The sequence below is a fragment of the Magallana gigas genome, chromosome 5 (genome assembly GCF_963853765.1).
Source record: "Magallana gigas chromosome 5, xbMagGiga1.1, whole genome shotgun sequence".
NCBI lineage: Eukaryota > Metazoa > Mollusca > Bivalvia > Ostreida > Ostreidae > Magallana > Magallana gigas.
The window spans coordinates 39,826,999-39,841,042 of record NC_088857.1 but is presented as its reverse complement, the minus strand read 5'-3'; the positions used below and the strand labels follow the sequence as shown (position 1 = coordinate 39,841,042).

The 14,044-nt window shown below is 31.5% G+C and overlaps 1 protein-coding gene across 1 annotated transcript; it reads left to right on the top strand.

Moving 5' to 3' along the window:
* The first annotated feature begins 491 nt into the window (after positions 1-491).
* Positions 492-5,444, top strand: LOC105324646 (protein draper-like). Its single transcript, XM_034452880.2, has 7 exons — positions 492-717; positions 901-959; positions 1,396-1,521; positions 1,704-1,847; positions 2,075-2,162; positions 2,327-2,385; positions 2,483-5,444. The coding sequence occupies exons 1-7, from the start codon at positions 629-631 to the stop codon at positions 2,674-2,676; spliced, it is 759 nt and encodes a 252-aa protein (XP_034308771.1). The 5' UTR covers positions 492-628; the 3' UTR covers positions 2,677-5,444.
* The last annotated feature ends 8,600 nt before the right edge of the window (positions 5,445-14,044 follow it).

Genomic DNA, 14,044 nt, shown 5'->3' with positions numbered 1-14,044 from the left:
GCCAGATTTTAAAGATATTTGCTACGACCTTTACTTTTGACATAGTAACGAGGATTTCCCCACAGCTCTTCTGATAAGGATAAGTCTACAGAATATAATTATTCTCTAGAGAAAGATCTTCAAATTGTCTAATAAGACCTTGGCCATTACTTGAAACTTTGTTCAAGGTCAATGAACACACTTTGAACAAAGGTACTCTGTAACTAAAGTATGAGCCAGATTATGACAAGTGGAGAAAAAATATGTTCCGGCGAGTGATCTTGGACGAACAGACTGATTACTAAAGGGCCTCCACATCTTGTAAACTTGCACTTTAGTACAATTGTGGGTTTTTTTTCGACATATCTTTTATATTAAATGATGTGTAAATGATTCCAAAGAAAGCTCATTACTTCAACTAAAAGAAATGTCGAGTAGATACTCGTCTTTAATTTAAAAACCAAATAAGGCGTACATATGTTCAATTCCATCCCAAAATGATCATGCGTCACTAGTATGTGATAAGTCTGAACACAAAAATTCAATTGACCAAAGAGGTACTTTATTCGGAAAATTAACAATATTTCCTTATCAAGATAGGATCACTTTTGAGCGTCAGTTTTCATTAATCAGGACAGGACAGAGCAAAATGGATACACAGAGAATCGCTAGTGTTCTGTTGTCATACATGTACTTGATCGATATTGCAGCATCAGAGGATGCATTGTGTTATAATAGGTAAGGCTATTTCTATCTTTATGGAAATCTTTGCTTATTTTTCCCATTAGTTATTATATACTAATTAAGAAATTAATTATCGATATAAAATAATTAGTTCCCTCTCTTTAAACTTACAGTAATTATTTTTCTATAATTTAAACCTTAATTTGTAAAATTGGTTTATTTTATAATTCATGTTAGTAAAACAGCCGTATATGAGTGTTGCCAGGACTATAAAAATGTTTCTGGAACATGCGAAGGTATAATTTTTTTTCACTCGCTTTATGGATAAAGGTAATATTCTATATGAATTATATAAGTTAAGTAAATGGAAAAACAGAACACGAATTAATTTAAACATAAAACTTTTTTAAAAAATGAAAGTAAAAGACTAGTATGGAATTTCCCAATTTTGAAAACAGTACACGACACAGTGTCCCCTCTTTTCTTCAAATTGACACTTGCTTTTTAAAATTGCAAATCCTCTTTTCTGACTTGTGTCAAGCATGTCACAATAAATTTTATACATTTTGTACACGCTGTAAATACAAGAACTGGATTACTTCAACGCACTGCATGTATATTGTTTTCATACATGCAGCTGCTTTTAAAGGCTATATTACATCTAGCTAAAATCTACTGTCGTACCTATTATAACATAAAAGATATTTAAGAAGATTTAACATTGTTTATAAGCTTGCATTGGTTTCTGGGGAAAAGACTGTGGTAACAACTGCAGTTATGGTTATTATGGACACGGTTGTCGTAAAACGTGTAACTGTGGTCATCAGCAGATATGTGATCCAAAACAAGGATGTATAGGTAGATAGCATGTTTAAAACTTTGAAAAAATAATAATCTCTCAGTGATGTCGTGTTTATTATAATCATGTAAAACTTTAAAAAGTCGCATAAAAATCACAAGGTAAATTACCATGCCCAGAAACTGATCAGAGTATTAGTGTAATAAATATACCTGAAACATAATTATTTTGTATTTTTCAGCATGCATCGGCTCGTGGGGAAAAGACTGTGGTAAAAATTGCGGTTATGGTTATTATGGACATGGTTGTCGTACAAAGTGTAACTGTAGCTATCAGCAGATCTGCGATCCCATACAAGGCTGCATTGCAGATAACTCAGTTGATGGTTTGTATGAATTATAAATATTAGACTAGTTAAAAAACTGTTTCGTTGTTCACACCATCTTGGATAATTACTATTTTATATATATTTAGTGACTTTATAAATTATGATAAATTGAATGTGTACATGTATTTATCTCAAATAATGAACATGTTACCCTTTCGAATTGGAAACAGAATTTAATTGCATATCTGTGATAAAATGAAGAATGTTATATTTTGAATTTTTAGAACCGAGTAATTTGACAAATTGTTCTGACATGGAAAAAGTTTACAACATATTGACAAGTGCACATGGGATAAATATCTGTTACAACAGGTCAGACTGTAATAAATACATTACGTGGTTTTTATACTGAAAGTTTTAAAAATTTGATATTAAAAATAATTTTTATAATGTAAGAACTAATTTTTTATATGCAATAATGTTTAACTGAACTGAAAATGTATGCGTTCAAATGGTTATCTATCTACTACATGCAGCATGACGGAAAAGATCGAATGCTGCGCAGGCTTTACAAACATAACAGGAATATGTGAAAGTAAGCGAACTATATTCAATTTATTGACCGTATTATTATGTTAATGTGCATTTCTGCATATTTAATTGTGACAGTTACTCTTTTATTTTATTACTAGAGAACGTTGAAAACTTTACTGAAAAGGTTGACTTCACTACAAACAATGCAGGTAATACTATATTTACTTACATGTACAATGTATGTCAGGAGTACGTTAATTGTATCAATGTCAAAAATGTATATTTTAATCAAAGTTTTGAAGTACTGAAAACTGGGCTCTTTTGGTGTGTCTTTATGCATATTGTGAAGTAAAGACTGATATAAATCTATCTCTTTCTCTCTCTCTCATGATTTTGTAACGATTTTATGTTATGTAATGTTGAATTATGCGTACGACACATGGCGACTGTGTTTGTATTGTCGCCTAGCAAACAGCATAGATTGTCACGTGACCCACAGAGGGTATATAAACGAGCGCAGTTTTCATTTCCCTAGCAATCTTCAAGGAGAAACACCGAAAGAGGAATTGCGAGACTTTGGTACGGTTTGGTAGATGGGTTGCCTTGAGAGAGAGGCATACCACATTGATATTAATAGGAACAATCGTGTTTGACCACTAGTTGTTTATTTTAGAGGCTGTCCTCTTGGAGGTTAGCCTAGCTTAGTCGTCGCTGATACTCTAGTAAAATTAGGGAAGGGGTACGCCATTAGTTAGAGGTTGTACACTGTCTGTCCTTCATAAGGCGTTAACACAGTGACTGCCTCTGCTAAAGGTTTACCTCTTGAGTCGGTTATATAGCTAGGGCGTGTCGCCGGTATTCACTACCGCCTGAATAAGGCATATAATAGTGGGTTTACCTCGTGGTATCAATAAAGTTTCAATCCCGGCCGACCATATTTATTTTGTGATTTTACCCTAAGAAAGGGAAGGCCATTTTGTTTATATCTGTAGGCCAATAATTGTAATCACCAATCATTTTAGAGAGGAAAATTATTATTGTTTGATATTTTTATATTCAATCCCCAGACCCTAAACATGACTAGGTACGGACCCCTCGACACGTTACAAAAATAAATGGTGGCAGCGCGGTAGGATTTTGGGAACTCTTGAATTATTAGCTGATTACTTGATGTAATTTGTTGTCGGAATAATTTTTTTTGATTGTATTGTGTTTAATTTTAAATTTTGATGACCGCATTGGAAAAAGAATTGCGGCAGTTGCAAGACGGGTTGCATAAGACCGTTAAGAAATCGCACGCCAGAGATTCAAGCATACCTGACAGCAGGCACAGCACATTACTGGGTGACAAATTATATAAGAGTTCTGGTGCGAAACCTAAAACATTAAAGAAAACCACCAGTTTTCTTGGAGATGACGAGTCTAGTTTTGTGGAAAACGTCAATGAGCTGACAAGTCGCAAGCAACGTGAATCAAGTACACCATATATCGACTCTGCAGTCATTGATGACCCTGATGACTCAAGGCCTTACAAGAACAATGTAACACGCAGGCATCAGAAAAAAGGATGACAATGAGCGCGTCCGTTCAGGAGTTAAGGCAGACAAGTTTGATGGTAGTTTATACTGGGTTGATTTCAAATCACACTTTGAAATTTGTGTCGCCCGTAACAAATGGTCTGTTTCAGACATGAGCATGCATTTTTACGGCTTTTAAGGAAAAATTTTTATTTGTGCTGCAAAGATAAGAAACTTTGTAGTTTGATTAATGGTGTTAAATAAATCTTACTTTGGTACTTACATTTCTATACATGCGGGCCGCATGTCATCGAAGGCGTGGGTAGTGTAACTATTTTATGTTATGTAATGTTGAATCATACGTGCGGCACATGACGACTGTATGCATTGTCGCCTAGCAACCAGCATAGATTGTCACGTGACCCACAGAGGGTTTTAAACGAGCGCGTCGCAGTCGCAGCGTTCATTTTTCTAGCAATCTTCAACGAGAAACACCGAGAAAGGAATTACGAGACTAAGGTACGGTTTTGGTAGATCTCGTTAATGTTTTTTGGCATGGGTATATCTTAAATGAATAATTTGACTAATCTTGAATAGAAAAGGGCAAAATCATCAAGGTCTTCCTTTTCCAACGGAAGACTTTTTAGTTTTCATACTGTTTCATATTTTCTTTCTCTCTTTAAACATGCATACAAAACTTTTTGCAATAAACATGTAAGCACGATACCAGAGAGAGGGAGAGAGAGAGAGAGAGAGAGAGAGAGAGAGATTTGTTGAAACAAATGAGAAACATGCAAATTTTAATAGAAAGGTTTATAATAAAACACTGAAAATAAAAAATATTTACCTTAAAAAATCTCAATAACCACTGCTTCAGAAATTGCACATTTTTTACAAATTAGTTTTTTTTAGTGTAAAATGTTAAATACATAATAATCTACATGTAATGGGACTACAGGACAGATACAAACTGTAAAGGTCTTCCACATCTTTGGGGAAATTTCGCATACAAGCTTTAAGCCCAATTTTCTATATTTCTTAGAGATATGAACATATCTTGCAAATGACACAAAAAGTTTGTAGGTGTTATATTTATAAACGTTTTTATAGTGGATTGAAAAATTGTGTTTTGACGCACAGTGCTACAAAGTAAAAGTTACGAGGTGTCAAGAACTCCATTACAAAAATATATCAGTACATGTACACTCGGAACAAAGAAATTTTCCCTGTTTCAAAAATTATAAACTGCATGACCAATTTACCTTATTTAATCCAATAAATATGAAAACTATATATATGGGTAGAGTATTATTTACTGTAGGGGTGCAGTACAAGTAAATCTACAATGTTGCTGCTTTCATCATTTGTTGCAAACCGTCCGCTTCAATCAATCAACGACACCATAAAACCGCTTGTAGTTTTCCAACTCAAAATACAAGCTTATTTATAATCAACGTTTATTTTGAGACCTTAATAACTTTTATAATTCCTATTTTAACAAATCAATACATATATTTATATATTGTAAAAAGAAAGTCGGTGGACTTTTTTTTATATAATAAATGCAGTAGCTGGTATTATACCTATAATAATAGAATAACATTTAAAAATCTTCTTCAGAATTTCAAAAGTACAACATTTGATACTATGATGAAATAGGTATGTTGCATCTATAACATTATTAGATATTTCAATGGCATTAACTGAGACGTTTGACAGTATCAAATCACTTGTATATGACATATGTTGTCTAAGATTCTAGCTTATATGTGGATGTGCAAGTCAAAGTGTAACTATGTATACATATATAATAAATAATTGTATAAAATTTTCATCATTTTAAGGTTATTCACGTGGTCGTTCTGAAGAAAGACGTAAGTATTGGATTTTGATATGAAAAAACGACATTTTTATTTACAAGTGTCATGTTGTAAATGAATTTTTCGAATGGAAGTAAATGAATAAAAAATCACCACAAGACAAATTAAGTTTTTACCGGGTTTTCCAAAGGAAAAATCCGGTATTTGAAATGGTGTAAATGGCGGGCGATGTTGACGAAAGTGTAGCCCTGATGGACGAATATCCCCTCCTACAGTTTTTACAATAGGAAGCTGTTGTTTTGCCGATCTTGTATTGTACATATATCAGAAATGTGCATATTACTTGGATTTTAACTTTGATTGATTTATGAAAAAATACCAACTGTTGAAATTAGTCATTTTTTTCGAATAATATTGCAAAAATGGTACCCTTATTGTACGGATAACCCCTCCTACAGTTTTTAAGATAGGAAGTCGTTGTTTTATATATATATTAATATATATTAGTATTAAATTATATTTCAGAAGATATATATATATATATATATATATATATATATATATATATATATATATATATATATATATATATATATATATATCTCGGAAATGTGCATCTTAGATTTTGATATTTAATTATATAAGAAAATATACTAGCTTTTGAACATAGTGATGTTTTGGCAAAATATTGCATATACTTGTACAGTGCCATATTTATTTATCAATTCAGGGTTGATGAATGAATTATGGATACTATTCACACAAAAAGAAACCCAGCTCGATGTCACTCTGACAGGTTTTCTCTTTTCTTATGTATTACTGCCATTCAGTAAATACAAAATTTAAAACATGACATATAAGTAGCCATTATTCGAAAAGCATGATGAGAATAACATGCATTTTAACATTAGAAGAAGAAGAGCTATTTGGAGGCTATGCGTTTATGGTTTTTGTGTCCTTTCTGCGCTTTTGGGTTCGACGTGGCTTATTGTAGCAGTATTTGTCATCTACAAAAAAGGAAGTGGGAATTCAAACCAAAGTAGCACACGTGACACACATGACATCCGGTTGGAGACTCAGAGCTTCACACAAAATTACGAAGACGCACAATTTACAGACGCATGGGACTTGTACACAGAACTGGGTAATCCATACCAAGGAATTCCTGACACTACCTACGACCAGCCGAAAACGTAACCGTCAACACAATGTGCCACAGTGACGAATGTCTGATATATATTCTGTTTTATTGTCTATATTTGTATGATTATTATTTTTGCGTTATCATCAGAAGATCGTAGATGTATTAATACTACCTTTGTTGAAGAAATGTATTAAAATTTTATCTTTTACTGATTAATAAGTTACCCAAAGTTGAAGGCTCAAATTAGCTTCTCTGAGAAAATTCTACCCTGTATTTGTGGTCATCGACGTCGGCTAGTCGTCGTTGCCATTGTCTCCCATTTTTCGTCATCTGCACCGGATTCACCAGCCAAGTTCGACCAAACTTGGTATAAGGCAACTTGAGGTGGTTTAAGTTAATGTTCATTTGAAAGAGCTTGTTCTAATCATTTGGGTGATAATTTTCAATTTTAACTAAAATAGGGTAGGTGCTTACCCGCAACGTTATTTTTTACAACATAAACGATAGGATAGGATTCACGCACGATAGGATAGCATTAACGCACGATAGAACAGTATACACGCACGAAAGGATTAGGATTAACGCACGATAGAACAGTATACACGCACGATATGATAGGATTGATACACGATAGGAAAGGATAAACGATGTTCATGATAAACGTATGATCGCTTTGAACGATATTTTACGAACAAACAGAATTTGAGAGAGAACACGTACAAATAAAGATTTACGTGGCATTTCTTTTTAGTAACAATTGCCGAGTTGTTAATCATCGCTGCATCATTTATAGAATGTATAAAAATGACCAGTTAATTTTTTTTCAACTAAAATCATGAGCTTTAATGATCAATAAATTTTCTGTATTATTAAAATTGTTTTCATTACCGAACGCCGCGAATATTTCAGGCCGAGATTAAATCACTCGGAAAATAGCGGGTTTAATTATATAAATCCAACTCTTGTATAAAGTAAATATAAAATCTATCATAAGTACATTTCTTTCTGTATAAGAAAATGATGCATTAAAAACGAATTAATACAGACAAGTTAAATAAATATTTACGCAGATACACATTCCGCGTACGATTTGTTAACATTGTTTTCATTACCACACACCCTTGCTGATTGCCGAGAACATTTCAGCCTAAAATCAAATATCACACGGAAAATAACGGGTTCAAAATACAACTCGGGTCTTGATTAAATATAAATTATATCATAAATAGTTTTGTTTCTGTAAAATATGCTGCAACAAAATTATATTGCATAAAAGTTAATGTTTCCGCAGGTATAATACACTCTGCGTACGATTTAATATATTCGATATACAGGTAAATATGTTACCTTGTTCCTAAGAACTTCGTTTTTCATTTTCAATGTTAACAGATATATGATTTACATATAATATTTGTTAATTTTGATCTAAAAAAAATTTAAAAATTAGTATCCTGACGGAATGATGGATAGGATTTTACATTTCTTGTTCGATAAATATTCGTATACGGCGCACTGAACGAGTTGCAACTTAGTAATAAATTAACTTGGTTATGAAAAGGCACGAAACGATTAACACGATAGGATAAACGGAAGAATTGTTGAAATTAAACGATAAACCTGATAGGATTAACGCACGATAGGATAGGATTAACGCACGATGGAACATTATACACGCACGATAGGATAGAATTAACGCACGATAGAACAGTATACACGCACGATACGATAGGATTGATACACGATACGATAGGATAGGATTGTAAAAAATAACGTTGCGGGTACTGTATTATAAAAAGACAAAATTCGAGATCTTTTTTTTTTTAATTCCAATGCTCAATGAATGCAGATACTAAAGCGCCAGAAAGAGAGAAATTTCAGTATACATGTAGGCCCTAGATGAATTAATTAAGAAGATTTTTTGAGATTGTTTTTAAAGAAATATAATAGTAGTAGTAGTTTATTGGCGTATACATTACATACATTGCCATAGCATACAATTTAACAGTACTTAACAATAATTGTAATTGTAATTGTAATAATGATAGAGTTTATTTTAGATTATCAGCATGCAAGCATTGTGATTTAAAGAATGCATAAGTATGTTAAAAGTGATTTTTGGACCAATTATAAGGCCATATGTGCATGTTCATCATGAGACTACATGATTATAGGAAAATTAACTGGAATAAAAATGAGTGTATAACTTGTTGGATTGTCAGTTAATTTGTATAAAAAGACATAGTACATGTAACAAGTTTCACATAAAGCACATGTACTGCACATATGTATCATGCATTTCGCATCGATTTTTGGAATAAGTCTAAAAATATTCCCACACAAAACTGTAAGAAAGGAATTGAGCATTTTTATTTTTGAAACTTTACAACGGTGCTTATTGCTTTCTGTTTACTATTAACAGATCCTCTGTGTGCTAAGGCCAAAACATGGCACATCATTAATGAGTGAAAATTATTTGTGTGGTTGAGAATAATAGTAAACGGTAAATGTACATGATTGTACATATGTTAATTCACCAATATATATCTTAATACGTACATACTGTGTTTATTTGAACTACAACAGCATTAAAAAACATTAAAGACGATTTAACAAGAGGCAGCATGGACTTTCGGTGCGATGTTACTATACTATCTAGTTTGCTCATCAAAACACACTGTCGAATATTGGCCTCCTTTTTTCTAGTTCGCTTAGAAAAGCTCGTTAATATTCATAGACTGTCAAAATCGGATCTACTCTGTTGTGTGAAATTGACGTTGTTTCAACTTAAATATACAACCCTGAATGAAGCCGGATAAGGAAAATGTGTTCAATGTATTCCTATTTATTACATTAGCCAGTGACTGGACAGTTATCCATGAGAAGACCCGCCTTCATCAAAAATTTTAGTTTGCCCACAATCCAAGCTCCAAGTTCTTAAACAGGTACAAAACAGACTGAAAAAAGCCTTTTTTTAATTCCTCGATGTAATGCTACTCTTTTAAAAGAAACTGGTATACATGCATGTATAACACAGAAAGTCGATTTCCAAAGGCATTACTTCTTAAACTACAGGAAGAAACTGAGAATATCTGCAAGCCGTACCCATACTCTCGATAGACTTTTTTTGATGAACGTTTTAAATTTATTTTTGCAAACTGGATATTAAATCTTTTATAGCTCGTGATTTTCAGCAAGGGTTATCATTATTTCTTTGTGGCTGAATAATCATATCTATTTTTGTCTTCTCAATGCTCTGTGTTCATCTGCTTCTTACGTACAGCGATATAAACAGTAAGTCCGCACTATTCTCCTTTTTCTTTTGCAAGAAGATTTTGAAAATTTTAAAACCAAATTAGTCATATCTCCTTACCTAACCGACCTGGGGCCCGTTTCTCAAATAGGCCTACGTCCAGGCGTAAGCTTAGTCCGGACTTTATCAGAGACTAAACCTCAAAACCAGACTAAGTTGCATTTCACAAAAAGGCGGAAACTTAGTCGGGACTAAATTTGGGTTTAAATCTACGTCTGCTAATGGGTAAGCGTAAGTCCTTAGTCTGTGCACAAAAATGGCGAAGTGTTTTGTTTTTAAGGCAAAATAAACAGAGAATTTTAGTTTTTGGTTTGTTGTAAGTGTTATTAAGGTAAACATTGTCATTTATTGAAATATTTGTACATGTACGTATAACTTTTAAAGATACATATTGTTCGATAACTGTTCCTATTTTTAAATAAATTAAGATTAAATCAATTTGATAATTAATGGGCTTACTATATTAAACGCATATAATATATTCAATTCAATTCAATTCAATTTATTATCCCTGAGCTTTACAACTCATCGCCTCGGAATACAAATTATAATACATATAAAATTATATACAAATGTGCAATGTGCAGTAAGTGAGTGGACATATTAAGACAATATAATTGCCACACACTGGTTTTCACCGTCGTGACTAATTGTTTGGGGAAATTAGCTCAAGGATCAACCTGTGTCTAATTGCAAGAAACTTGCTTCCACAGCACCTGAAAGAATCAAAATAAAATCCGTAAATTTAAGTAAAAACTGTCTTTATTGAATTGCCGCAAGATGGAAAGTGTTATAAAGAAAATGAATGAAATACACAAATTATAAAAGCATATTATAAAATCAAAGAGATAACAAAAGTTCCGAAACACAATTAAAACAGATAAACAATAGACATAAAAAGAAATCAAAACAATATCGAGCATAGCGCTTACCTAAAACATGATTCGTAAGTCTGAACATTGTTGATTAATAATAAAATATCGAAAAAAATCGATAAAATAATGACTTAAATTTAGCGGAAAAAGTTTCTATTTTCGTTTTTGTTTACGAAAACTTATTTATCTCCTCGCGCAGAAGAGTTCTATCTAGCAAGGCGCGGTAAAGTTTAAATGGCCAAAAAGTTAAATCTTTAAGAGAATACATTTTAAAGTAGAAATTAATACACAATAAGCATAATTTAAAGTGTAGATTTAAAACATTACAAAGTTATTTAATTAAGGCGGACAATTTTTTTGCGAATAACATTTTAACATTGAAGTAACGAAAGAAATTTAAAAACTATCTAATTAATTGGATGAAGATATTAAAAACTATTTCAAAAACATCCTTAATTTAAAAATAAGTAATAAAAACCTTAAATGAAATTCAGCTTAAATAATAAAAAGAATAAAACAGTAATTTCAAGCTTACCTGAATGAATCAAAATAAAATCCGTAAATTTAAGTAAAAACTGTCTTTATTGAATTGCCGCAAGATGGAAAGTGACTTTGTTAAAGTCACCTACCATTGCGGTCAATCTATGGACTTTAATTTTGACCAATCAGGTAACTTGTTTTAAAAAGGTTTACGCCCAATTTCGGCAAAATTTCTTTGATGCTTGACACTATTAGCTGAGCCAAAGAAGGTGTTATAACAATTACTCGTATTTCCGCGGAGAAGGCCTGTAACAAAGACAGGATTAACTCGAAGTCGAAACAAAGTAAATAAGTTTTTATATGAGGCCGAAATGAAATAAATAAGTTTATCTATGTGGAATTTCGAAGTGTCAAGCCAAAAGCGCAAAGGAATTTACCTCCAAAGAAACCGAAATAATAATGTTTTTCTTAGTATCTAACAGCTGGGAATGTCATCCTAAGTTTACAAAAGATGTGCGAATGAATTAGCTAACAAAGGGAACAGAAATTTGTTTTTCAGAAAAATACTTAAAGGAAATTGTGCGAAATAGTAGATATTATTAAACTAAAATAAAATAAAATTTACTCATACATGAGGAAAATCCTAATTGAATATTAGAATTAATCCAAAATATAAAATCAAAAATATCATGAATTATAAATTCATGTTAATCATAACGGTTACATTAAAAGTTTAAAATTTATCAATTTAAACTTAACTATAACAGTCCCCCCCCCCCCCCCCCTTGCCAAAATAAGCTTTGGTCTTCCAAAGCAATGATACACAAATGTTATATTTTTATTTTGTTTTGTTTTTGTTTTTGTTTTTTTAATATGTATATACAATGAAAAATTTTCAAAAAAAAAAAAAAAAAATATTGTTTATATTATACAAAAGGGATTGAAAAATAAACATAATGTACACACGTACCCAAATGAAAAATGCAAGGTATTGAACACATTACATGTACCATAAAAAGAACAAATCAGCAAATGTTGTATATACAAGTACATGTAAACTGTATACATGTGGAAAAACACACAAATTATACATATGGTTTAAAAGTAAACAAAGGCAATTGAAATGGAAAAGGTTATAATACATGTAAACTAGTACATTGTTATAGTTAAGTTTAAATTGATAAATTTTAAACTTTTAATGTAACATAATCATGTACATATCTTAAGATATGAATGAACATAAATGTATAGGTAGCTTAAACTGTAGTATTATTAAAATGCTGCGCTCTCATTTTCGAAGTGCTAGATAAATATTTTCCTAAATTATTGAGTTCCTTAGTATTGTTAACACTCAAAAGTTTAGCTAGCTTTAAAACACTTGGTTTTTTGCAATAAAAACTCTTTATATATTTCTTTCGTAATTCAGCGTAAAAAGGACATATGAGTATAAAGTGGAACTCATCTTCTAAATCTTTTTTATTACAATGATTGCAAAATCTTTCATTTCTTGGCACCTTGTTGTGTCGACCTTTTTCAATATTTAAAGAGTGTGATGAAGTTCGAAAAATACTTATAAATTTTTTTGAAGTATAATTAATCGGTCTCATAAGATAAGCTTGCAAACAAAAATTATCCACAAGGTGTTGATATAACCTACTCTTCGGAGATGTCGAAAAAGATGACATCAAACTTTGTTTATATACATATATTACTACTCGTTAATGAAATCTACTATAAGTATGAAGAATTAAAGATGGGTATACCCCGATAAATGATATAAACACAATAATTAAAAAGATGCTGTAATTCTAAATTAAACATGTATTCCCCAACAAGATAGATGTATACATAAGTACGAATAGATTATTGATTTTTAAATCAGCACTCAGTAAGCATAGACTAGAATTTAATGTTTCTAATCAAATTTGAACTTATGAAACGAAACTGATTTCAAAATATTGAGAATACTCCTTTGAATAGGAGCAACTCAAAACGTTTACAGTTGTAATTTGTCCTTGTGTGTTGTTGTATATTCTTTACTTACATGTATCTTACTTACAACTTTACGACACGTATACATTCTCATTTTCATTTTTTTACTCCTAGTATCTTTACAAAACCGTATGAAAGCTACATGTATTTTGAATGTTTATGAACTCGCATTTAGATACATTTACAATCAATTTTTGTTAAATATGTTTTAGAAGCGGGCAGAGTGTGTATCAAATGTAGATCTATTGACAAGCGTTTGTCAAGATTCTAAAATTTCACATGCACACCTTGAATTTTCGGAACTCAAATTCATTAATCTTATTAATTCTATGATTAAAGGGACTTGGACACGATTTGGCTTAAAATGTTCAAATTTTATTCTTCCGTTTTCAATGTTCATACTGATAAAAATTGAAGTTTATAACGCTATGTCAAAATTTGAAAGTCAAATGTCAAGTTATAAGCAAGTTACAGAGTTCGTAATTCTTTGTTTTGTAAACAAAGCTCGAATATTGTCATTTTTACATGTGTGTTGTATTGGTGTAAGTTTCAATCATATGTATCTTTATTTTGTTGATAATA